The 27634-nt window shown below is 45.6% G+C and overlaps 1 protein-coding gene across 1 annotated transcript in view; it reads right to left on the minus strand.

The window, feature by feature from the left end:
- Positions 1 to 19640, minus strand: part of LOC102485510 (glucosaminyl (N-acetyl) transferase 2 (I blood group)) — a 78720-nt gene extending 59080 nt beyond the window's left edge. The window contains exon 1 of the mRNA XM_014591029.2: positions 18178 to 19640. Within this exon, the coding sequence (XP_014446515.1) occupies positions 18178 to 19102 (925 nt within the window). The 5' untranslated portion in view covers positions 19103 to 19640. The remainder of the gene's footprint in view (positions 1 to 18177) is intronic.
- Between the last annotated feature and the right edge of the window lie 7994 nt (positions 19641 to 27634).

Consider the following 27634-nt stretch of genomic DNA (forward strand, 5'->3'; position numbering starts at 1 on the left):
TTAGAAGAAAAATAGGGAGGCAAAGCATTAATGGGACAAAAAAATGTGGTATTATCTGTTGAAGATATTTTACAGTTTAACCAACTGGACTAGGGAGAAATGTTCACATAGTGAAATATTCACTTTGTAAGCTAAAAAAGGTCATTGAATGTATTAAAAAATGAAGTAAAATAATAAAAATAATAAAATTTAATATATATATTATTTATTTAATTTTATTATTATTCTTATTTTTAAATTTGACCAGAGAGAGAGAGAAGAGAGACAAAGAGAGAGGGAAAGTGAGAAAGCAAGTCACCAGGTCTCAGACTAGAACCATGGTCAGCCATGTGGGAATCCAGCGTCTCAACCACCACGCCACCTGCAGGCTCCCTGAACTTGATCTCATTGCCAGAGGAGCGCCCAAGGAGGAGTCCTTCCAGGCAATGGGTGGAACAGGCAGAAGGGCCTCAGCCCACATTTCCTCATGCGTCTTTATCCTGTTTAATTGCTTGCTTAAGGGTACTAACAGAAACCTCGGTCCTCATGCGTCTTTATCCTGTTTAATTGCTTAAGGGTACTAACAGAAACCTCATTAGACTTTCATAATCATCCTGGGGGCGTGTTTCTCCATTCCCAATTAACCAGTATCCTGTACTGGGAAAGAATGAGAGGGGACACAGTTTGAATGGAAACACTCTTTTTGAAAAGGTTACATAAACACTAGCAACTGAGAGGACTGGCTGGGACAGAGATGAAGTGGCAGTGAAGGGCTGAGCTACTCCGGCAGAAAAGCTTACAGGAGGTGAGGTTGCAATAGCGGTTTGGCTTGTTGACGGCTTTTCTTTGGGAGGGCATTGCTAAATGGCTCACTTGGTTACTGCGGTCGATGACATGACTCAGGGATTCCTTCTTACCTATGAAATACCGAGATTTCTTTTTTTTTCCCCTTGCCCGAAGAGTAATACATTGCAAAACTAGAGAAGGCTGACTGTCCAATTCACATTGGTTAGCCACGTAAGTCATTCTGTTTGGAGTGATCAGATTGTTTTCCTTTTTTTTTTTTGGAAAGGTTTTATTTTGGTATAAGGGTGCATGCATGCCAAAAATCCTGAAAGGAAAATGGAGGAGAAGGAATTGTGGCGAGGCCATATACTAGAAAGGAGAATGGGGGAGAAGGAATTGTGGCGCAGCCATATACTATATGAGGGGTGATTTCTCTCTTTCTGTCTCTCTGTCTCTCCAGTGAGCACAAGCGCCCTGTATCAAAATCTCTCTCTCTAAAAAAAGAAAGACTTATTGTTTAAATGTTTATTCATTCTGCCTAGAGCAATCTACAGATTTGATACTGGTGTTTTTTTTTTGGACAGGTTTTTTGCTATAGGGTGCGTACACTTGCCAGAAAAAACAGAGAGACAGAAAGCGAGAAATCACCCCCCAGGGGGGATGGCCAAGTCGCAAACCCTTCTCCATTCTCCTCTCAGGATCTTGGGCATGCACGCTCGTGCACCCAGTATGAGTTTAAGCCACTGACTGGGTCGGGGACTCCAATCGCATTTCAACTACATGGGAGTCCAGCAACATAGCCATTATGTCAACTACTGGTCTCATCTTTTAAAATGTTTAAATGGTGGGCTGGCCTCCTAACACAGTAAGCACTGTGCATTAGGAGTTGGAGCTCACGTGGCTGTTGTTCGAATCCCAGCCCTGGTGGCTTGAGAAACATGCCAGGCACATGTGTGTGCATGTCCAAAATCTCGATGGCAAAGAGAAATGGAGGAGAAATGCTTGCAATGCGACTATGCTCCCCTGAGAGCTCTCATCTCCTCTCTCTCGAGCACATATACCCTCTGATTAAACTTACATCTAAAAGAAATATATTTTTTTAATGGCGGTGATCATGGTGTGAAAGAGAAGATATGTCCAAAGCAGCTCTGAACAATAATTCTCCTGTAACTGAGGCCTCCAGTGGGATTCGCTGGGGAAAACCTTTCTCCTGGGATCCAATCATTGTACTTTCTCTGCTATTCACCTAATTAGTAACAGAAGCCATTTGTTGTCAAGATCACTGAACCCAAAAGGTCATTCTAAACTCTCGCTTCAGAGAAAGGAAATAAAGCTAATAGGTAGATGTGGGTTTTTTTTTAAGAATTATTTTATTTAAGGGGGCCAGCAGGTGGTGTGGTGGTTGGAGGTGCTGGACTCCCACATGGCCCACCATGGTTCAAGTCCCAGACCTGGCAGCTTGCTTTCTCACTCTAACTCTCTCTCTTCTTTCCCTCTCTCTTTCTCTCTGTCCCTCTCTGGTCAAATTAAAAGAAAGAAAGAAAAAGAAAGAGAGAAAGAAAGAAAGAAAGAGATAGATATAAAAATAATTCTTTTTTATTTTTCTTTTTAAAATTATTTTATTTAACTTTGTTTATTTTAATTGACTAGAGAGGGACAGGGGGAAAGTGAGAAAGCAAGCCACCAGGTCTGGGACTTGAACTGCAGTCAGACATGCAGTCTTGAACTCCAGAGCCCTCAACCACCATGCCACCTGCCAGCCCAATATTAAAGACCCGGGTAACCAGCCCAGAAGGCGGTCACACCAGCCCATCTCATCTTGGTGTGGGTCGAGTGATCTGCACCTGATTCTGGTACAGCAAAGCTGTCATGGAGACGCTTCCTGGATGCCAAAGGATGCTAAGCAAATACTTGCAAAAGAGCACACGCGTATTCAAACAGGCAAATGTTAAAGCACACGCTAACAGGTGTCAATCTCCTGGTAGCCTACGTGCAGCGATTAGGAATATAAAACTCTTGGGACCAGCAGTTGGTGTAACGGCTATGTCGCTGGACTCCCATGTAGCCGACTGTGGTTAGAGTTCTGGACCCGGTGGCTTAAACTCACGCCGGGCGCGTGTGCATGCATGCCCAAGATCCCAAGAGGAGAATGGAGGAGAAGGGATTGCGGCGTGGCCATGCTCCTGGGGGGTGATTTCTTGCTTTCTGTCTCTCTGTCACTTTCTGGCTTTCTGGCAAGCACACATGCCCTATAGCAAAAAACCTCATTCCCCCCCAGCCAAAAAAATTTTTTTTAAAAGGAAACATAAAGATCTGGGGCTGGCAGGTGGCATGGTGGTTAAGGGTGCTGGACTCCCACATGGTCGACCACAGTTCGAGTCCCAGACCAGATGGCTTGCTTTCTCACTTTCTCTTTCACTCTGTCCCTCTCTGGTCAAATTAAAAAATAAAGAAATGAAGTTAAATATTTAAAAAGAAAGAAAGAAAGAAAGAAATATAAAGATCTTGACATTTGGGAGCTTAGATAGTTAAAAAAAAAAAAGTTACAAAAAAGAATTCATGCCCAATTTTGAGATGAAATGTACTGCCTAATTCACTGTGGAAATCAGTCCTTTAACCTGGGGAGGCAGGCAGCTGACTCATTAATTGTTCTGTGTTACCAAAACAGTGTTTCGAACTGGGTGTGTCTGTAGCTTAAGGATAAAGTTAGCCAGATTAGTGGTTTGCAAACTTTAGCTTCCCATCTCATCACCCAAAGGGGTTGTTAAAATACAGGTTGTGGGAGCTAGTGGGTGGCATAGTGGTTAAGGAGCTAGACTCCCACACAGTTGACTGCGGTTCGAGTCCTGGACCCGGTGACTTGAAATTCACCACAGGCACATGTGCGTGTGTGCCCAAAATCCCAAGAGGAGAATGGAGGAGAAGAGACTGGAGTGTGGCCATCTCCCCTGGGGGGGCAGTTTCTCACTTTCTGTCTCTCTCTGTGTCTCTGGTGAGCACACATGTCATGAGATTTTTTGCTCTCAAGAGACGTTTTTTGACTTTTTTTTTTCTTCAGTGGCTCCAGATAAGTTATTTTACTGTAAGTAAGCAAGTATTTGTAAGAAAAGGCGATGTTTGGGGATGAACAGAACTGTACAGCTAGGAATGATTTAATAAACATGAAATCAAATGAGAGATACTCAGATCCCTAGAACAAAATGTCCTACAGAAAGCTAGCTGGTGAGACGAGGAGGAGCCGGAATCACGGTGACACAGAGGGCCTGGTGCTGACGTGCCTGAGAGCAACCCCAGTTACGTCCTGCGTGTGTCTCTCTAATTACTACACGCAGAGACCACGCCTGTGTGTAACCTGTCTTTCTCAAAGTATGGAACAATTTAACAACACACACTGCTGCACTGAGTATACAGTGCTCCACACACCAAACTGGCAGAGGGTGTAGGGGAAGGATTAAAAAAAGAAGAAGAAAAGAAAAAAACGAAGCTAGCCAGAGGCATAGTGGTTAATGCGGGTGGATACCACAGAGTCGACTGAGTGGTATGAGTCCCAGACCCAGTAGATTGAAAAACATGTCGGCATGTGTGCTCAAATTCCCAAGAGGAGAATGGAGAAGGGATTGTGGTGTGGCCAGCTTCCCAGGGGGTGCATTCCTACTTTCCTCTGTCTCCCTCTCTCCCTTCTCTCTCTGGCGAGCACACATGCTCTATAAAAAAATGCAAACAAAAAAGCAGAAAATGCCAAGTACTGAAAAAGATGTGAAGCATCTGGAAAGCTCATGTCCTACCGGGAAGCGGGATTTGATACAATTTAGAAAACTCCCAGTACCTATTAACGTTGAACCTCTTTTTCTTCTATGACTTAGTCACTCATTTTTGAGGTTTTTACGAAGCAGAAATGTAAACACATTCATCCAAAGATATATTCATCGTAGCCATAAATAACCCAAACTGGACACCTCTCCGATATTGCTCAGCGTTAGTACAGGACAAAATCTACCAATCTCGGTACTGTCGGCATTTGGGGCTGAAAAATGAGGAATTGTGGGACCAGCAGTTGGCGTAATGGCTATGTCGCTGGACTTCCATGTAGTCGCCCGCCGTTCGCATCCCGGACCCAGTGGTTTAAACTCACGCCGGGCGCGTGTGCGTGCGTGCCCAAGATCCTAAAGGAGAACGGAGGAGAAGGGATTGCAGCGTGGCCATTCCCCCCTGGAGGGTGATTTCTTGCTTTCGTTCTCTCTGTCTCTCTGGTGAGTGCACGTGCCCTATAACAAAAACCTCTCTAAAAAAAAAAAAAAGAAAAAAGAGGAACTGTTTGTGCGGAGTGGGATGTTAGGGGCATCCTTGACAAGGACCCACTAACTGTCAGGAGCACCCTCTGCCACCTCCCCCCACCTCGGCTGTGCCAGCCAAAATCACCTCCAGATATTGGTCCTTCTCTACACCACCACAAAAATAATGAAATAAAAATGCCAACCAAAAAAGGTGACCTTCACAAATACTGAGTTGTTGGAAAAGTCATGATACAGTTTTATTTAGAAAAAAGTACATCATGACTTTTTCTTCTACCTTTTTTCTTTTTTCCAGAGAGATTTTTGCTACAGAGCATGTGCACTCACCAGAGAGACAGACAGAAAGTGAGAAGTCATCACCCAGAGGGGACGGCCACACTGCCATCCCTTCTCCATTCTCCGCCCAGGATTTTGGGCACGCCCACACACGCGCCTGACGTGAGTTTTAAGACACTGGGTCCAGGGCTCGAACTGGTCCCCGTGTCTTGAAAAACACAGCGGGTGCTTTTGTGTATGTGTCCGAAATCCCAACGAGGTGGAAAAATGGGAAGGGGATTGTGGTATAACCATGCTCCATTCTGGGTGCTTTCGCCCTCTCCCTCTCTCTTTCTCTCTCTGGGGTGCAACAAGAAACCAGGATGTTGAGTGATAAAGCTGAGGCTGTTTAACACGACCCCCGACTTTTCACATGACGGAAGCTTGCTCAGGTCACCAGGTCTGTCCTGGGCACTCAGCCGGGAAAGGCTGACTCAGAGCTTGTATCTGAGCAGCGGTAGGCCCCAGCCTTGCTCTGAGCACCCATGCCCTCCTGCACCCAGGGCTGTCCTGGCATCCGAGCCCAGGTCTGCTTTAGGGGGAAGTCCTGAGAAATAGGGAGGGCTGCATTCACTTCCGGGTAAGGCGCACGCATTCCTGTCCCCAGGGTACAAACAGCACAGCTATGGGGAAGGCACACAGACCAGAAGCACTGATGTTCTTTTGCCTTTCCTCCCACTTCCTTGCTCAGAAAGCCACCCTGGACGGACCTATCCCTTACAGCTTACAACACGACTGACAGTCAGTTCCACATCTCCTGCCGTCTCTTCTGGTGATCACGTGTCTGCAATATTCTGACCAGTCAAACAGAAGGTGTGACCTGGGGGTCACCCGTCCCAGCCTGGCCTGGCCTCCAGAGGGCTGGTCCTTAACTGATTAACCAGGCACCTGGAATGAATCTCAAGGGACAAAGAACCTGCGAGCCCTCGTTATGGCCTTGCCTGTGGAGAACAATTAGTTCGAAGCTTGTCTTCTTTCTCACCTTGGCATACCAGAAGACAGGTCTCTCCTGCAAGCTCCCTGGACCCCCTCCTTCACAACGCTCAGAACACCTGCTCTCCTGATCAGTATGGCTAAACTTGTTTTCAACCTTTCTTATAAGAACTAAGTCTGGGGTCAGCCCGTGGCGTGGTGGGTAAGGCGGCTGGATCTCGCGTGGCCAACTTCTCAGTCCGAATCTCAGGCACATGTGCATGTGTGCCGGAGACAATGGAAGAGAAGGATTTGCAGTACAATCATCCCCACTGAGAGGTGTTAAAACCACACCACCAACAACAAACAATGGGGTTGGCTACATGGGAGTCCAGCGACAGCCATTACACCAACTGCTGGGCCCAACCCTGCCTTTTTCTTGACCTCATTTCTCCTCCTGTCTTTTTTTGTTCTTTCCTTTTTTTTTTTTTTAAGGATTACTTATTTAATTCCATTAGGTATTATTTTTTAATTTGATTAGAGAGAGAGAAAGGGAAAGTGAGACGGCAAGCCGCCAGGTGCAGGACTCAAACCGTGGTCGGCCATGTGGGAATCCAGCGCCTTTATCCACCAGGTCACCTGCCAGCTCCTCTCCTTCTGTCTTAAACTTCCCTTTTATTCGAAGCTTAAAAGCAAAGGAAAGTACCAGAAGAGGGAGCAATGGTTATGATGCTGGACTCCCACATAGTTGACCATGGTTTGAGTCCTGGACCTGGGAACTTAAAATTCATGCCAGGAGCATGTGCGTGTGTGCCAAAAATCCCAAGAAAAGAACGGAGAAGGGACTCAGTGTGGCCATCCCTCCGGGGCAGTGATTTCTCACTTTCTGTCTCTGTCTCTCTGAGGAGCGTACATATCCTATGGCAAAAATCTCAAAAACCAAACAAACAAACATAAAAGCCAAGGGGAGCTTACACCCTCTCTTACTCCTGGTTTTGACTAATTCTTGAGGACTGAAGATGCCAGCGTCTCACAGAGCAGGACCCAGTCCTATCAAGGCACAGAGCAGCTAAAAACAGCTTTTCACGGCTCTGTATTTGAATGGAAAAATTTACCAGGATGATTGATTGACTTTCCCTCCATAAAGACTGTGATGCTTTTTCACCAAGGCTAGAAAGAGGTTTGGATTGCAACGACTGTAGGAATTTGCAGTTCACTTCATTCCTAATAAGGAGAAAACTAGAAAGATACTCGTAGGAATCCCTGAAGTAAAAACAAATGGTTGGGAGACTCTGTCAGACACTGCCTGAATCTGTCGACACAAAAATCGGCATCGAAAGCAGCAAAGATCATCAGTAAAGCAGCTTGAGCTGAGCCAGACCCAAGTGGATTTCAATAAACCCCCTCTTACGTTTCCAAATGGTCAAAGGTAGATAGCACAGAGCAACGTGAGCAACAGAAAAATGGGGAATGCTGGACAGCAGTTGGCCTAATGGCTATGTCGCTGGACTCCCATGTAGTTGACGGCGGTTCGAGTCCTGGACCCGGTGGCTTGAACTCACGCTGGGCATGTGTGCGTGCATGCCCAAGATCCCGAGAAGAGAATGGAAGAGAAGCGATTGTGGTGTGGCCATCCCCCCGGGGGGTGTTTCTAGCTGTCTGTCTCTGTCTTTCTTGTGAGCGCACGCACCCTACAGCAAAAACCTCTCCATAAAAAAAAAAAAAAAAAAATTTTAAAAAAGAAGAAAAGAAAAATGGGGACCACTAAGGGGCAAATCCTGTGAAATGGAAGAACCCCAAGTCACAGTCACGAAAGCACTAACTAGGACACCAGAACAGACCCTTCCGCTCACCCTACAGAGCTGGGAGAAGGACAGACGAGACATAGGTGATGGGGCTTTGGTAAAGAGTAGAGGTCAGCAGATGGCATGGGGGGTAAGGCAGCTGGATCCCATATGGCCAACGGCGTGGTCTGAGTCGGGAGCATGTAATGTGTGTGCCCATTGTCCTGAGGGGAGGAGAGGAGGGATTACAGCATGGCCATTCTCCCTGGGGGATGATTCTCACTTTCTGCCTCTCTCTCTCTCTCTGTCTCTGTCTCTCTGGAGAGTGCATGTGCCTTACTAGCAAAAATTAAAAAGTTTCAACAGTACCTAGTTCAAAAAATATCCCAAAGTGGAGCCAGCAGATGGCATGGTGGTTAAGGCACTGGAGTCCCTCATGGCCAACGGTGGTTTGAGTCCTGAACCTGGCAGCTTGTTTTCTCACTTTCCTTGTTTCTCTCTCTCTCTCTCTCTGTCTCTCTCTGGTGAGCACATGTGCCCTATCACAAATTTAAAAATAATAATACTAAATAAAATTAAATAAATAATTTAAAAATATATATCCCAAAGCTACTAAGATATTTCTAACGAGTCCATGAAAAGATGTTCAACATCCTTGTTAATGAAGGACATCCAAATCTAAATCCTGAGACACTGCTTCATGCCCACTAGAATGGCTAAGACAGGCAGTAATAAGAGTCGTCAAATACGTGGGGACACTGGAACTTTGGCTCTCTACTGTGAGGAACACAAAGTGTTTGAGCTCTTTGGAAAACAATGTGGCAGCTGCTCAAACTGTGAAACTTCAGAGTAAAATTCGAAAAATTTTACTCTTGGAATCTACCCAGAAAAATGAAAACACGTGTCCCCACTAAGACTTGTTCTGGAATGTTCATAGCTGTGTTATTCATATTGGCCAAAGAGTGGAAATGTTATTCAGGGGAGCTGAGTTGTGTTTTGGGGCAGTGGCTTCCTTTCTCACTTTCCCTCTCTCTTTCTCTGTCTCTGTCTCTCTCTCTGGTCAAATTGGAAAATAATAACAATAATAATTAATAAAGTTAAAATAAAAGAATTATTATTTTTTAAAAAAGAAATATACCCCAAGTCAGAAGGGTATGTGAATGGACAGTGTTAGAGCATAGTTGTGTTGGAAATAGGTTTGGGTGTTACTTTTACCATAGGGTCTTGTCATGAATATTTAAGAGGGGAGGGTAATCATCGTAGTTGAGTTTTTGTTTGAGTCTGTGGGTTTTTAGTCGTGTTTGTGTACTTTTCCTCAGGTAAGGAATCCTATTACCCAATTACGCATGCCCAGTGTGGACTTTGAAAGTCTGAGCATCTGCCTAGGGGCAACTTTGTTCATATCAGTTTATTGTCTCCAGTGAGAATTAAGATCTTGACCAACTACTTTTTTTAAAAAATTTTTAAATTTAATTTTATTTATTTGTTTTTATTCTTCAATTTGACCAGGAACAGAAAGAGAGAAAGAGAGAGAGAGAGAATGAGAAAGCAAGGTGCCAGGTCCGGAACTCAAACCACAGTCAACCATATGGGAGTCCAGTGATTTAACCACCATGCCACCTATTGCTGGTCCCTTAACCAAGTACTTAGTATAGGTGGAATGGCAGGAAGGAGATAATAACCTTCCCTAAATTTTCTGAAGAAAGCTTAGGTAATAAAAGTAAATAATTCATTCTCTCTTGGCGGCAGGGGGTCTAGCTAGGATTCCTGGAAAGAATGATTGAAGTGTCAGATGTCCCCTCTGTTGACAGATTGGGACTCCTGCTGTTACCTATGACAGAAACAACCTAAGAGTCCACCCATGGATGGGGATAAACGATGTGTTGTACCTACATGGCCACGGTGTTCATCCGTAGGAAGGGGTGAAGTGCTGACGAATGCCACAGCATGGATGCACCTCAAACACATGATGGTGGGACCAGCAGGTGGCGTAGTGGTTAAGGTGCTGGACCCCCACATGGTCGACTGCAGTTTGAATCCTGGACCTGGAAGCTTGAAACTCACTCTGGGCATGTGCCCAAAATCTAGAGAGCAGAATGGAGGAGAAGGGATTGCAGCATGGCCATCTCTTATGGGGGGTGATTTCTCGCTTTCTGTCTCTCTCACTCTTTGGCAAACCCAACCACCCTATAGCAAAAATCTCTTTAAAAAAAATAATAAAGGTTCCTTTGGCCAGAACCTCCATGTTCCTGTAATTCACCAAAATGAGGGAAAGAGGAGAGGCACCGGATATATGTTCTCTAGGCCTTTTAGACAACGTGGAGTGGTTCCTTTGGCAACATACATGCAAATCTACAAGAAAGGTGATAGTGTAGACAGTTCAAAAGGAATGCCCCACAAGTGTTACCATGGAAACACTGAAGAGTCTACAGTGTTACCCTGCATGCTGTGGACAGTGCTGTAAACAAACAAATTAAGGGCAAGAGTCTTGCCAAGAGAATTAATGTGTGCGTTGAGCATATTAAGCATTCTAAGAGTAGAGATAGCTTCCTCAAATGCGTGAAGGAAAATGACCAGAAGAAGAAGGAAGCCAAAGAGAAATTTACCTGGGTTCAACTGAAGCACCAGCCTGCTCCACCCCGAGAAGCCATGGTGTGAGAACCAATGGAAAGGAGCCTGAGCTTCTGGAACCTACTCCCTATGCATTCATAGCATGATAGGTGTTAAAAAGAAATTAAGAATTGTTTCATTTATTATTATTATTTTTTCATTTGACCAGAGGGAGAAAGAGAGAGAGAGAGCAAGAAAGTAAGCCACCGGGTCCAGGATTTGAACCACCATGGGCCATGAGCGGGTCCAATGCCCTAACCACCACACCACCTGCTCTATTATAAAGCAAAATTATGCTAAGTAGCCAGACATGAAGACACATATTGTGCAATTCAATTTATATGAAATACCCATAAAGACAAATCCATCAGACCCTAGAAGTAGAGGCTGGGTGTGAGAAGGGGAAGTAGCTGCACATGGGTACGAGGTTCCGTTTGGAGGAGATACAGATATGCTACGTTACATTGGGGTCACGGCTGCACAACTCTAAATAGAACAGAAGTACCACTGAACTGTCCACTTACAGTAGATGAATTTTATGATGTATGAATTACAACTCAATAAACTATGCAGTATGTAAATTAAACCTCCGTAAATACTCGAACCACGGTCAGCCAGGTGGGAGTCCAGCGTTCTCAACCACCACACCACCTGCTGGCCCCAAGAGCTGTTACTCTTTTTTTTTTTTTTAGGAGAGGTTTTTGCTATAGAGAGCTTGCGCTTGCCAGAGAGACAGAAAGAGACAGAGAGGCAGAAAGTGAGAAATCACGCCCCCAGAGGGGTTGGCCACGCTGCAATCCCTCCTCCTCCATTCTCCTCTCGGGATCTTGGGCACGTACGCACACGCACCAGGTGTGAGTTTAAGCCACTGGTTCTGGGATTCAAACCGTGGTCAATCAACTACATGGGAGTCCAACGACATAGCCATTACGCCAAATGCTGGTCCCGACAGCTGTTAATTCTTGATCCATGGGAAATTGCCAGTGACTTGGAGAGTAAAAAACTTCAAGATTTGCGTGACGACATTGCCACCTTTACTTTCTTTCTTTTCTCTTTTTGAGAGATTTTTGTTATGGGGCACATGCATTCAATGGAGAGACAGAGATGGAGAGAGGTAGTAAGCAAGAAATCACCCATCAGAGGGGACGGCAATCCCTCCTCCTCTATTCCCCTCTCAGGATCTTGGGCACACAAGCACACATGCCTGGGGTGAGTTTTAAGCCACGGGGTCTGGGATGTGAACCAGGGTCAACTATGTGGGAGTCCAACGACATAACTATTATGCCATCTGCTGACCCATACTTTTTTATTATAATAATAAGGAGAAATAAAAAGTAATTCATAAAAATTTTATATTTTATATTATTTAAAATATTATATTTTCTATTTTATATAGGGCTGGAGAGAGCAAGTGAGCCACCAGGTCTGGGACTTGAACCACCATCGACTATGTGGGAGTCCAGCACCCCCAACCACCACACCACCTGCTGGCCATGTCACTGGGGGCGAAGGGGACACATTTACCTTCTACTAGCAACAGCAGACAAATTAAATTCAATCTAACCCCAAACACTGAGTAGGTTGAAGTTCACGGAGATATAAACTCCCTGCCCTCCAAGCCTGTCTCTTATCAGTACCCCCTGCCATCAAAGCACTGACACAGAGATAAGCCTATCAGTGAAGTGAAAACAGAGAGTCCCTGGGACACAAAGGACAGCCTTTAGCTCTGCCCAGGGGCAGGGGGCTGTCAAAGGCTTCAGAGACCACAGAACCATTCTGCTCTGCCCTCAAAGATAACCTGGAGTTTTCCAGACAAAGACAGACCCAGGGGAGAAAAACTCGCCTAGCCGCAATGCAAAGAAGTCTGTTTGGGGAATAGCACCTTATACAGGGAATTCAAATCAGACCCAAATGAGCCTCTTTAACTAGATTTTCTGGATATTTTAAACCAAATCTTCTCAGGGCCAAAATAACTGGTGAATTTCTTTCTAGATTTCACTTTTCTAGACCTGAACTAAAACAGACAACTTCAATCGTCAAGACGCATGACCTGAGCAGTCCGCTGACGAATAATTCCCGCAGGTCAAGCACACTCCCCAGCTGCTTCCTGAGGACCATCGGGGGCAAAGGATGTCTGTCTGCCCTTTGGGAAAGTCCGGGTGAGTGGGGAGTGGGGCATGTAAGTGGGGGTGTTAGGCTCCTGCCCTGGGGAATGTTTTAAAGCTGGGCCAGATTGCTGAATCACAGAGTAAGCTTTCTGCAAAGCTCAAGGAGAATCACAGTTTTTCATTTGTAGGCAGTGATTGGAGACCAGCAGAGCAACGACCTTTTCTCTCCTGCTCATTTGCTCCTGAGTGTGACATTGGAACCCTGCTCAATGATGAGGCCGGGCCAAGGCCAGGCCCTGGTGCCAATCGCTCTCGGTCACGTGTGCCTGGTGGTGGGGAGCAGGGCCCACACAAATACTTAAGGTGCACTGGAGGACATGCCCTACAGGAGAAGCATGAATGAAGTCGGGGGACGTAGGGAGGTTCTGTGGCCTGGTGGCTAAGCCAGTCGGATCCCACATGGCAGACTTTGCAGTTCAAGATCTGGACCCAGCAACTTGAGAAACACTCTGGGCACATGTGTGTGCATGCCCAAAATCCCTGAAGGAGGGAGAGATGGAAGGGAGGGATTGCAGGATGATTGTGCCCCATGGAGCATGGGGGAGTAGGGTGAAACGTTTTCTCCTCTCCTTCTCTCTCTATCTCTGTCTCTCTCTGACTAGTGTAAGTGCCCTCTAGCAAAATAAAATAAAATAAAAACATAAGGGGTGATGGTTCTATGGGGAAATAAAGGTGCTGAGAACATGCCACTGCAACTGGATCTTAAGGAGAACTGATTAGAATGAGCAGCAAAGGTGCGGCTGGCAGGTAGCATAGTGGTTAAGGTATTGGACTCCCACATGACCAACCACGGTTTGAGTCCCAGACCTGGAGGCTGGCTTTCTCACCTTCCCTTTCACTGTCTTCCTTTGGTCACATTAAAAAATAAATAATAATAACAAATAAATAAATAATTCCTTAAAAAATAAATAAATAAAAGAATGAGTAGCAGACATACAGAGCATTATAGAACAAGGGGTCAAGAGATACAAAGTTATAGTGACATGGGAACTTTCTGGTGTTCTGTTGCACATTAAGTTGATTACAGTTAATAATAGTGTTCTGGGGGCCAACAGGTGGTATGGTGGTTAAGGGTGCTGGACTCCCAGGTGGCCGACAGCGGTTTGAGTCCCGGACCTGCTGACTTGCTTTCTCACTTTCCCTCTCCCTCTCTCTCTCTCTCGCTCTGTCCCTCTCGGGTCAAATTAAAATTAATTAATTAATTAAAGAATTAAAGAAAATAATGTTCTGTATATTTCAAAATAGCTAAAAGAAGATGTTAGAAGTTCTCACTAAAAAGAAATAATACATTTGCGGTAATGAATAGCTCATTTGATTGTTCTACCATGTATACATGTATTGAAACATCACGTGTACCCTGTAAACATATACAATTGTTATTTTCTTTTTTTTTTGGAGACGTTTTTGCTATAGGGCACGTGCACTCGCCAGACAGACAGAGACAGAGAGAAAGAAAGCGAGAAATCACCCCCCAGGGGGGATGGCCACGCCGCAATCCCTTCTCCTCCGTTCTCCTCTTGGGATCTTGTGCACGCACGCACACGCGCCCAGCGTGAGTTTAAGCCAGTGGGTCCGGGTCTCGAACCGCAGTCGACTACGTGGGAGTCCAGCAACATAGCCATTATGCTAACTGCTGGTCCCTACAATTATTATTTTCAATTATTGGGTCATTGGAAAAGTCATGACATATTTTTCTAGGTTTTGCATACAAAATGCATCATGACTTTCCCGACGACCCAATAAAATAAACATTGAGAAAAGTGACAGAAGCTGGCAGGGTGAGAGGCTTTTAGCTAGTTACAGACTACTGCTTTCTTTTTATAAATTTACTTATTATTATTATTATTCTTTCCATAGGGTACATGCACTCACTAGAGAGAGGCAGAGACAGAGAGAGAGAGAGAGAGAGGAGAGAAAGTGAGAAAACAAGTCACCAGATCCGGGACTTGAACCATGGTCAGCCATGTGGGAGTCGAGCACCCGGTTACCTTCTACTGAGGGGTACGGACACCTGGTTATCTTCTACTGAGGGGTACAGATACCAGTTACCCTCTACTGAGGGGTACAGACACCCAGTTACCTTCTACTGAGGGGTATGGACACAGGGTTACCTTCTACTGAGGGGTACAGATACCCAGTTACCTTCTACTGAGGGGTACAGACACCCAGTTACCTTCTACTGAGGGGTACGGACACCCAGTTACCTTCTACTGAGGGGTACGGACACCCAGTTACCTTCTACTGAGGGGTACGGACACCCAGTTACCTTCTACTGAGGGGTACGGACACAGGGTTACCTTCTACTGAGGGGTACAGACACCCAGTTACCTTCTACTGAGGGGTACGGACACCCAGTTACCTTCTACTGAGGGGTACAGACACCCGGTTACCTTCTACTGAGGGGTACGGACACCCGGTTACCTTCTACTGAGGGGTACGGACACCCGGTTACCTTCTACTGAGGGGTACAGACACAGGGTTACCTTCTACTGAGGGGTATGGACACCGGTTACCCACTATTGAGGGGTACGGACACCTGGTTACCTTCTACTGAGGGGTATGGACACCCGGTTATCCGCTACTGGGGGGTATAGACACCCAATGCTAACAGGCTGAACCACAGTGAGAAGTATGGTGCTCCCCCGAGGTCTCTGTTCAACATGCAGGGAATCATGTACTCTCGCCTGGGAGACTCAGAGACCATCCTGCCCAGCACTCATGTTTCCTCTGCAGCATCTCCAAGGCCTCTGCTTCCCCGGGGCTTTGCTCACTTCAGATGAAGCTCCCCTTTCTTTCTTCTTATTATTTTATTTAACTTTATTTATCCATGTATTGATTTATTTAAGGTTGGCCAGAGAGGGACAGAATAAGGAGAGAGAGAGAGAGAAAGTGAGAAAGTAAGCCACCAGGTCTGGGACCTGAACTGCGGTTGACCATGTGGGAGTCCAGCGCCCTTAACCACCACGCCACCTGCCGGTCCCCAGAAGCTGCCCATCCTGTTCCCACCTCCTTCTCTCATCTCCCACACCGGCCCTCAACTTGTCTTCCAAAATTACAGAGCTGCTCCAGTTTCTCTTTCACGAGCAAATATTTTAATTATGTGGAAACAGTGAGCCCTCTTCAAGTGTTTTTCAGATTGAATTTCCTTTTTTGTCTTGGTCTTTTGTTAAAAAAAAAAAAAAGAAAGAAAGAAAGAAAGAAAAATCGAGGTGGGTTCAGCTTTTGAATCTTGGCTGCTGGCTTGAGAACCTACTTAGACCCAAACACTCCTCATCATCCTCTAAGCAAGCCCAAAACCCACTGGATAGAAATAAAATATTACGAATGCCAATCATATTTATACATATAACCATAGCAATAGTAAATGTTAATAGGATATAGTAATCCATATAAATAAAACCACTCATACTCTAAGTCACACTGTAGACAGAATCGGGCTTTCAGCTCCCTGACGTTGGACACAATGCTACCTACACTGCCCTGTGGTCACTCCTCCCTCACTGGACTTTCTTCGGCCCTTATCATTACATGACGACTTCAGCTTTGAGAAAATCATAGATTTTTTTGTTTGCTTTGAAGGAGATTTTTGCTATAGGGTCCCTTTTCCTGGGTGTTTGTATACCCTCCAAGTAATTATGGTTTAGCAGGGATGGCCAGGGGTGACTGCTTGTTTTAGACGCTGCTATAAGCGCTTCTTAGACTCAGAATGCTGTCCTTTCTTTTCCTTTTTCTCTTTTTCTTTTTTCCTTTTTCTTTCTTGCCCAGGGCATATATGCTGGCCAGAAAGGAGAAGAAGGAGAGGGAAGAAGCACGTCCTGATGGGGTTTGGTCATGCCCCTAATCCTCCTACTACATTCTGCATCCTGTCAGGATTGAGGGCATATATGCACACAGGCCAGTGTGGTTTTTAAGCTACTAGGGCTGAGATTGGATCCAGCTCCCTTAACTGCTGAGCCTCGGGGCTGGCAGCAGGCTTTAAATCTATAATTTTCTTGGGACCAGCAGTTGGCGTAAAGGCTATGTCGCTGGACTCCCATGTAGTCGATTGCAGTTCGATTCCCAGACCCGGTGGCTTAAACTCACGTCAGGTGCATGTGCGTGCATGCCCAGGATCTCAAGAGGAGAATGGAGGAGAAGGGATTGCAGCGTGGCCATCCCCGCTGGGGGTGATTTCTCGCTTTCTGTCTCTCTCTCTCTGTCTTTCTGGTGAGTATATGCGCCCTATAGCAAAAACTTCTCCAAAAAAAAAAAAAAATTACTTAAATAAAATAAAGGAATCTAACAACTCTAAAATGATGATACTGGTCTAGAAATCTTTAAGGTACTCTACTGATTTTTTTAAGAATTATTTTATTTAACTTTATTTATTTATGTATTTATTTTAATTTGACCACAGAGGGACAGAGTGAGAGAGAGAGAGAGAGAGAGAGAGAGAGAGAGAGGAAAAGTGGGAAAGCAAGCCACCAGGTCCAGGACTTGAACTGCTGTCAGCCATGTGGGAGTCTAATGCCCTTAACCACCACATCACCTGCTGGCCCTGCTCTACTGATTTTTAACTCCAAGAAAAAAACTTGCAAATGAAAAATGTAAAGGTCGTGTTCTGCTCCCATCGTGAAAGGATGGGGACTCAGCCATCAATGGGGGCTTCCAGAGGAGCAAAACTATTACTAAAAGATTCAAATTGGCATTCCAATTTTATTTATTATATTTATTCCTTTTTTTAAAAAAGTTTATCCACTTATTTTCTCCATGAGTCAGAGAGACAGCCCCTCCAAATGGGTTCTGACTCTGACCTACCCCCCCAGCCTCAGCCAGGCCTGGAAGATGGGCACTCACGTGCCTGGAACACTCACGGAGGCCTCCAGACTCGAACTCGCCAGTGGGATGGCATTCAAAGCGTCTTATTTCACTGCCGCACCATTGTCTGGCCTCTACTCCCGACTTTAAATGCCATTGCACTTAAAGGAAGAGTAGGTTTAATTTGTCATGTATATAGCCAAGTGCTCTCTCAGTCTTTTGCTTGGTGTCAAGGCCACAGCGCACATTTGGGGTGCGTCTCTGGGGCCCAGAAAAGCAGCTTGGGGTATGAGCAATCTCAAGCCAGACAGTTGCGTCTCCACCTCCGCTCTGCTCATCGCTACATCTCAGTTTTCTCAGCTGTAAAATGGAGACAGTGGGAACACTCAACCTGGGAACAGAACCGCCATGAAGATGTTCATTACCATGAAAAAGTTTCAATTCATGTTTTCAAAAACCTGGACCATTTTCTAAGCAGTCTAGCCAGTATCGACCATGCACCATGTATCCACACAAAGAAAGAGGTTTACATACCAGGGATCCGATTGAGCGTCACCCAGAAGTGCTCGTCGGGGCTGTAGGTGTCCCTGGACCAGGAGAGAAAGTCAAACACGTGCCGGTCTTGAAGGACAAAATTAGCAAATTCCCTTGTGAGAGCCACGTAGGCAGTGCCGAAGTAAATGGTCATATTGTGAGGAGGAGACGTTTTACTTTGTGCTGTTTTTAGCACATATGGATTCTTGCTGTCTAAGAGTTCCCGGTGCACAAATTTAGTCCGCCCCATCACATGGGCTGGGGGCAGCACCCCTGGGGTGATGTTTTTCCCTTTAAAGCCTTTCAGATACTGGACTATCTCCTTGTTGGTTTTCAGGGGGAAGTCTTGCCCACAGGTGTTGAGGAGGTACTTCCAGGGGACCTGGGAGGCCACCAGATCTTCCATACAGTTCAGGTCCGCCTGGAGCCTGGAGATGCCACCATAGACCACAGGCAGCATCTTGGAAGCCAGAAATGCATTTGGGAAGCAGCTCAGTAACTGTTCCACTGCATCTTTAAATGCATTTGTGGCCTTCTTATCCACGTGCACACAGTAGACATTCTGGGGCATGTAAATCGCCCTGAAGAGTCTCTCAAAAGTGCCAAAGTCTTTGTGGATGGCCATCGTGTAAGCCAAAGGGAACCTGGCCTCTTCGTCCGAGAGCGTTTCTGTTATGTAATGACTTTGAACCATGTACTCGTAACAGGTAGATCTACGCAGGGTCGTTTTCAGTGCATTTTCCGTCATGTAAAAAACCTTCCCATTCAAAATCTGACGGCAGGCTTCGGCTAGGACTGAAGCATTGGCGAGAGCTGCCTTCAGAAAACGTTTATTCTCCCACAACTCGTTATTGTAAACAAACACAAAGATCAGGGCGGCGAGAAGAGACACGCTAAAAAGACAATGCTTCCAAGAGCCCATCATTCAAAACCAGGAAATGAGCAAAACGTCTCTGGAGAGCTGAACAGCGAACAGCGCGTCAAATTTATTTAACTTACTTTTTCTCCAGGGCCCCAGATCATCCTCCTGATGGATGTGGTCTGGATCGCTTGTCCCGTGTCCTTCCAGTTAACGGTTCTGTGTCTTTTTTCTTTTCCTTCCTTTCCCCTTCATGTACGGCTAGGTTGCATTTTCACTTTCCTTTGACACATTTCTGAGGTCCTTCTCTCTGTATTTTCTTCGCCCGGTCTTCCACTAACCTGTAACCTGTTATTACATAAAAAGAGAATGTCTCAGGAGAGGTCTGATCCCCGTGGGTCCACCTGTCCTCACAGCAAGACCACTCAGAGGAGAGAGAATCATTCTGCAAGTCATCGTACAAAGATTTCAACCCCAGCGTCTTCCCCGGCCAAGGGCTGGTAACTGTGTCAGTTCCCCAGCAGTTTCCTGTTAATCATTGTGTTCAACTGGCTGAGTTTGTTTGCTCAAACGGCACTGCCAAGTTAAAAGCTTTGGTTTGGAACCTGTGAACGCTGCCTGGAGAGAGATTCTGCCCATTACTAGGTAGGACCTAAAAATAACTCACTTATAACCCTGTCTCTTTGCACATATCTTCTTTCCACACTGGCCGGGTTCGCTGTAAACGTGACATATGACTGGCTATTCGGCCAGATTATTTCCAGGGCTTAATGTTCTCTCCTCGGCTAGGTAAGGTCTTTCAAAAGGCACATTCATTAACAGCCTTGCCTCACTGGCTACCTTACTACACAAGGTGACTGGGGCATTCTGATAGATAAAGGCTAAGTTTGTTTTGTTTTTTTTTTTTTTGAGATTGTTACTATAGGGTGCATGTGCTGGCTGGAGAGACAGAGATAGGAAGTGAGAAATCACCACCCTGGGAGGAAATGGGGCACCACAATCCCCTCTCCTCCATTCTCACCTCAGTCAGTGTCTCGGGCACGTGCACACACACGCGCGCGCGCACACACACACGTGCCCAGTTGAGTTTCAAGCTGTGGGGTCTCGGGCACGTGCACACACACGCGCGCGCACACACACACGTGCCCAGTTGAGTTTCAAGCTGTGGGGTTCGGGACTGGAACCGTGGTCGACTACGTGGGAGTCCAATGATGTAACCATTACAACATCTGCCGTTCCCAAAGGCTAATTTAGCTAATGTATATTTATTTATTTTTATTTATTTTTTATTTTTTGAGAGGTTTTCGCTATAAGGCACGTGCGCTCGCCAGAAACACAGAGAGAGACAGAGAAACAGAAAGAAGTTACCCCCCAGGGAGGATGGCCACACCCCAATCCCTTCTCCATTCTCCTCTTGGGATCTTGGGCACGCATGCAACCGCAATCCCTTCTTCTCCATTCTCCTCTTGGGATCTTGGTCACGCACATGCCCCCGGCATGAGTTCAAGTCACCGGGTCAGGGACTTGAACCATGGTCAACTACATGGGAGTCCAACAACATAGCCATTACGCCAACTGCTGATCTTGAAAGGCTAAACTTTTTTTAACTTTTTTTTTTTTTTTAGAGATTTTTGCTATAGGGCATGTGCGCTTGCCGGAGAGACAGAGAGGCAGAAAGAGAGAAATCACCTCTTGGGGGAGATGGCCATGCTGCAATTCCTTCTCCTCCATTCTCCTCTTGAGATTTTGGCACACATGCACATGGTCCCAGTTTGAGGTTTAAGCTGCCGAGACTGGGACTCGAACTGGAGTTGACCACATGGGAGTCCAGCGATGTGTACATCATCTGATGGTTCCAACATTTTTTTTTTTTTAATTGCCAGTAGGTACATGTGCTCACCAAAGACAGAAAGAAAGAAAAGAGAAAGAGAGTAGGCCAGCCAGCTGGTGGCATGGTGTTTAAAGCAGCTGTATCACACATGGCTAAGTGCACAGTTCAAGTCTTGGACACAGCGGCTTAAGAAACACATTGGGTGTTTATGTGTGTGTGCTCATAGGGGGTATTTTTTTTTTCTTTTTCAGTGAGAGGTTTTTGTTATAGTGCATGTGTACTTTCTGGAGAGACAGGGAGGGATAGAAAGAAAGAAAAGAAAGTGAGAAATCACCCCCCCCCCAGGGGAGATGGCCATGCCACTATCCTTTTTCTTCTACTCTCTTCTTGGGGTTCTTGTCACATTCATACATGTGCCCGGTATGAATTTGAGCTGCTGGGTCCAGGACTTGAACCGCAGTTGGTCATGTGTACCTTAATCACTAATCTAGTACCTTAATCACTATGCCACCTGTTGTGCCCTCTGCCAAATTAATCGAGAGAAAGGTGAGATAGCACCCCCTTATGGGCAGTACTGCAATCTTTTTTTCTCCTTTTCTTCATCCTGCCTGATTGGGACATGCCTATGTGTGGTACATTTTTCAAGCTACCATGTCCAGGCATAGAGTTAGAATTTGAACTGAGATCAGCAAAGTGGAATCTGGTTCCCTTAACCACCAGGCAAGGGGCCAGCCCAAGGCTAACTCCCTTTAAAAAAAAATACCAGGGACCAGCAGATGGCATAATGGCTATGTTGCTGGACTCCCATGTAGTTGAGTGTAGTTCGAGTCCTGGACCCGGTGGCTTAAACTCACACCAGGCGTGTGTGTGTGCGTGCCCAAGATCCTGAGAGGAGAATGAAGGTGAAGGGAGTGTGACATGGCCATCCCCCATGGGGGGTGATGTCTCGCTTTCTGTCTCTGTCTCTCTCTTTCTGGCGAGTGCACATGCCCTATAGTGAAAACCTCTCAAAAACAAAAAAATTGATACAATTAAATACCTATATTTATTTTAAATGTGAATGTGGTCTCTCTCTCTTTCTCTCTCTTGAAATTTTACTGAACTGCACTCACCTATTTTCAAACCATGGTTGACTTCGGGTAACTGAAACTGCAAAAAGCAAACCTGTGAGTAAGGGGGGACTAAAGTACATCTGGAATAACTGATGAGTTTTGTATTATTTGGTAGGCAGTGGCACTTCCCCATTGGCACAGAGCTCCCTATTTCCAGCTCCAAGCAATGTCTGCACATAATAGATAATTGAGTATTCATTGATTGAAAATGCTCTAGTTTGCATTTTCCTGTTTCCTTGATCACATTAGTGAGAGCTTCTCCAGTCATAATGATTTATAAAAGACATCTCTTTGTGTCTATGAATATGGTACATCCAATAATCTGTTACTGTTCTAATACATCTTCCTTGTAAAGACAACATAATATTACACATAGTGATAAGTACAATGTTTTCATATCCTGCACTTTCATTTACCTTTTGATTTTATCAAGAATACAGGGAAATGCAAGTTTATGTCCTGCTTTTAGGCATTCATATTTCAGCATAGCATTTTCCATTGTTCTACTTGGTTTTCTTCGGGCATCGTCTTTCTTTTTTTTTTTTCTTTTTTTGGGGGGAGAGGTTTTTGGTATAGGGTGTGTGTGCTCACCAGACAGACAGAGAGAGACAAAGAGACAGAAAGTGAGAAATCACCCCCCAGGGGGGATGGCCACGCCGCAGTCCCTTCTCCTCTGTTCTCTCAGGATCTTGGGCACGCACGCACACACATGCGCCCGGCGTGAGTTTTAAGCCACCGGGTCTGGGACGCGAACTGTGGTCGACTACATGGGAGTCCAGCGACATAGCCATTACGCTAACTGCTGGTCCCATGGGCATCATCTTTCTTATATTTTTTTCTTTTTAAGAATTATTTTATTTAACTTTATTTATTTATTTATAATTTGACCAGAGGACAGAGTGAGAGAGAGAGAGAGAGAAAGAGAGAAAGGGGAAGTGAGAAAGCAAGCTATCAAGTCCAGCACTCGAACCACAGTCGGCCCTGTGGGAATCCAGTGCTCTTAACTACCACGCCACCTGCCAGTCCCCAGGCATTGTCTTTACAGTCGTTACATTAGAACATAAGACTGGGTTATTACTGTTGTTTTCTCCACCCCAACTCTCACCCCAGCTGGACCTTAATGATTAATGAGATGGCTGCCACTCTGTTTTGCATGAATCAGGAGCCAATGAAAAGAAAGGACCCAGGGAGAATCCCCTAGAACTCAGTCCCCACTTGTCTCGGGAATCCAATTCTACAGTGTGAGACCCTCAGGCACGCGGTCTTGTCTACATGACCTGTTAGGACTCAGAAAATACTGCCCCCAAAGAAAGGCCTCAAAAGCAGCCTTGGAAGCAGAGCTCATTTTTTTTTCTTTTTTTTTTTTAAAAAACATGATTTATTCATTCATTCATTCATTTTAATTTGACCAGAAAGAGAGACACAGAAAGAGAGAGAGAAAGTGAGAAAGCAAGCACCAGTTCTGGGACTCTAACTGCGGTCAGTCATATGGAGTGTCCAGCCCTTTAACTACCATGCCACCTGCTGGTCCCCCCACCCCTTAAGTTATTTTTTCTTTTATGAGCAAGAAGAAGAGAAAGATACCCCCAAGAGGGTCCCAACTCCGAGATCCTCCCCAGCCTTGGTCAGCTCTGAGTGATGGGCTTGTACATGCCAGGCTCACATAGGCAGCTCTCCTGATGTGAACCTAGCAACCCCTGCATGTGAGTCAACCTCACAAATGGCCTGCCCAGAGGCAGAGTTTCTCTCTGAACTTCTGTTCCCGTTTCTCATCCCTCATCTCCCCCAGAGGTAAGCTATACAAAATTAGAATCTCTTCCCCAAGGCAGGTCTTAGAAACCTAGAACTCATTTCCCTAAAGCCAGTCATAAAGAGACCAGCAAATGGCATAGCAGTTACATCACTGAACTCCCACATTCTCGACTGTGGTTTGAGCCTTGGACTCAGTGGCTTAAAAATCAAGCCAGGCATGTGTACATGCGTGCTCAAGATCCTGGGAGAAGAATGGAGGAGAAGGGATGGCGGCATGGGCATCCCCCCGGGGGATGATTTCTCACTTTCCTTCTCACTGTGTCTGTCTCAGTCTTTCTCTTCAGCGAGTGCATGTACACTCTAAAGAAAAAAAAAAAAAAAAAAAAAAAACTAAACTAAAAAACAATAATTACTGCTCAAATTTTGCCTGCATTTGTATGTAAGAGTTGAACATGAGGAAATTCTCTGACCAGCCTTGCTGTTAGTACATCATAAGACCCTCACTTCAGAGGGGTCACGACCTATACTCCAGAGCAAGGAATGTTTCACGGAACAGCCGAGAAGAATCTAAATGGATAAGCCTTGCTAGGCTTTCTGTTATCTTCATGACCTCATTTCCTTTTTATGGGATCATCAAACCTGAGCAGGAAATCAAATAGCTTCCCTTGCACCTTTGGGTCTCCAATCCAAAGACTCTGAGACATGTAAAATTAGGGTCAGCAGGTGGCATGGTGGTTAAGGCGCTGGACTCCCACATGGCCAAACATGGTTTGAGTCCCAGACCTGGTAGGCTGCTTTCTCACCTTCTCTCTTTCTCTGTCTCTCTCCTGTAAGCAGATGTGCCCAATAGCAAAACTTAAAAAATAATATAATAATGAAATTAATTTGTAAAACATTATGATAAATTAAATCCACATGTCTTTTTCTCTTTTTTCGGCCCTCAAGGCACTTCCTAACTGGGTTTGCACGTGGAAGTTTCTGGCAACCCCAGGCATTAGAAGTCAACTATGTTGGGACCAGCAGTTGGTGTAATGGCTATGTCACTGGACTCGCATGTAGTCGACCACGGTCCGAGTCCCGGACCCAGTGGCTTAAACTCACGCCAGGCATGTGTGCGTGTGTGCCCAAGATCCTGAGAGGAGAATGGAGAAGGGACTGTGGTGTGGCCATCCTCTCTCCTGGGGGTGGGGTGGGGTGGTGATTTCTCGCTTTCTCTTTTCTTCTTTCCAGTGAGCACATGTGCCCTATAGTAAAAACTTCTCCTCCCTAAATTAATTAATTAATTAATTAATAAAAATTTCCTTCGGGCCAGCAAGTGGTGTGGTGGTTAATGGCTCTTTGAGGCTGACAAAACCTGAATTTACTTGGGATCTATCTTTAGCATCAGAAGATGGGGTTTCATAGAAGTGTGATACTACAATAGCCATTTTTGATTTTTTGGTCACAGGTGACGTGTGCTCTCTGAAGAAAGACAGACAAAGGCAAAGGGAGAAATCACCCCTCTGAGGGTCAGCCATGTTGCAATTCCTTCTCCTCTGTCCTCTTCTTATTATTTGGGGCACACACACGCACCTGACATGATTTTCAAGCTTCCGGGTCTGGATTTGAACTGTGGTTGGTCAGGTGGGAATCCAGCACTTTAATAACCATGCCACCTGCTGGCCTCCCGAACTACTCTAGCATTTCATACAGCAGTTAGGACTTCATTTTCTGTTTTCTTTTTTTTTTTGGAGAGGTTTTTGCTATAGGGCGCGTGTGCTCGCCACACAGACAGAGACAGAGAGACAGAAAGTGAGAAATCACTCTGGGGGGGGGGGGGGAGGGTGTCCACGCCACAATCCCTCCTCCTCCATTCTCCTCTTGGGATCTTGGGCACGCACGCACACGCGCACAGCGTGAGTTTAAGTCACCAGGTCCGGGACTCAAACTGTGGTCGACTACATGGGAGTCCAGCGACATAGCCATTACGCTAAAAGCTGGTCCCTCATTTTCAGTTTTAACTATTCTCAAATAAAAGTTCCTATCTCACAGAGATGTTTGGGGAGTGGCTAAGTAAATAAAGCATGCTTTAAACACAAGTACCCAGGACCTTATCAAATTTCTGGGAATGTTTCCTCTTCCCTGAAGACAATTGCAAAGCATACTGTAAACCACTAGAAACGAGCATTGTCCTTTCGTCAACAGTTCAGAGTTATGGGGCCAGCAGGTGGCATGGTGGGTGTAGGTGCTGGCTCTCAGATGACTGACCACGGTTTGAGTCCTGGACCTGGTGACTTGCTTTGTCACATTCCTTCTCTCTCTCTCATCAAACTGGAAAATAACAATGATAATAATAAATAAAAAGTTAAATCAACTAATTGTTAAAAAAAAAAACAGTTCAGATTGATAACCACGATACAACTCTCGGGCCCAGCGGACACGTCGCAAATGAAACAACACACAAGACACAGCACCCTCTGAAAACCCTTCAGACGCCGAAATCTCACATCACATGACCACACGACTCACCCACTCATTCGGCCTCTTTTCTGTACTTACTTTATGCCTGGCACCATGCTGGGTTCTGGCAAGATAAAATATAAACAGGGCCCAGACGAGCACAGCCTTCCTGGACCCCAAGCCCCTGTCGGGGTTGTGTGGAGGCAGCGTGGGAACAGCAGTTCCAGCACTTTCTTCCCGCTGGTAGTTTTCCAGCAAATCAACCCCAACCTTCCTCCCTCCAGTTCCCAGGAGGATACAATTGCCCAGGAGCTCCTCCAGGGAACTGAAATCCTTTTAAAGGTAAAGGCCGTTTAACTATTGTGTTGCTAAATAGATGAACAAACGCTGGAATGTGAAGGTGGGAAGGTGTGACAGGTTCTGATCTTCCTTGCCAGCCCACAGGCCTGCCCCTGCAGTCTCAGGGACAGGAATGCACAGTCCCAAACAAGCCACCAGAAGGCTGGATCGCTCACCCTACTGCAGTCTGGCTTATCGCTTTCTTTTTTTTCTTTTCTGAGAGGTTTTTGCTATAGGGCGTGTGCGCTCACCAGAAAAACAGAGACAGAGAGACAGAAAGCGAGAAATCACCCCCCGCCCTGGGGGGGGATGGCCACACCGCAATCCCTTCTCCTCCATTCTCCTCTCGGGATCTTGGGCACATGCACACGGGCGCCTGGCGTGAGTTTAAGCCACCCGGGCCTGGACTCGAACCGCAGTCGACTATATGGGAGTCCAGCGACATAGCCATTACGCAACTGCTGGTCCCAGGTTTATCATCTCTTTCTTTCTTTCCTTTTTCTCTTTTCGTTTTCCTTTTTCTGTTTAAATTTGCCAGAAAAACAAACTAAAAAAAAAAAAAAAAGAAAAGAAAGAAAAGAAAAAAACAACTGAGAAACACCCCCTCAGGGTGTCTGGCACTACAATCTGTTCTCCTCCCTTTCTCTGTCCTTTCGGGATTTGGGGCATGTATGCACATGCACCTGGTATGTTTTTCCATCTGCCAGGTCCGGGACTCGAACCATGTTGTTCATGCAAGATCCAGCACCTTAACCATCACACCACCAGCTGTTCCACTTGATCTCTTTCCTACAGCATCCAGGAGGGTTTTGTTTGGAAAGCTTCCCATTCCAGAAATGTAGAAAAAGCAGTTCTTCAGAGAGATAACAACCCTGAGGTAACTGGGTCTTCATGAAACACCCAGCAGGGGTGGGGAGTGAGGGGTAGGGAGTGGAGCCTAAAAGGACTAGACCCTCAGTTTCCCCTTCGGTTGAGGAAAAAATGAGAATTTCCTAAACTGAAAATTAAGAGCCATACTAAAGTTATTTTTCTTAGCTGCTTGGAATATGAGATCCATTTCAATCTTTTATAAAAAATAATTGTTCATTTAATTTTATAATTTTATAATAATAATTATTTATTTAT

This window comes from Tupaia chinensis, unplaced genomic scaffold (assembly GCF_000334495.1).
Source record: "Tupaia chinensis unplaced genomic scaffold, TupChi_1.0 Scaffold000048_1, whole genome shotgun sequence".
NCBI classification, from domain to species: domain Eukaryota; kingdom Metazoa; phylum Chordata; class Mammalia; order Scandentia; family Tupaiidae; genus Tupaia; species Tupaia belangeri.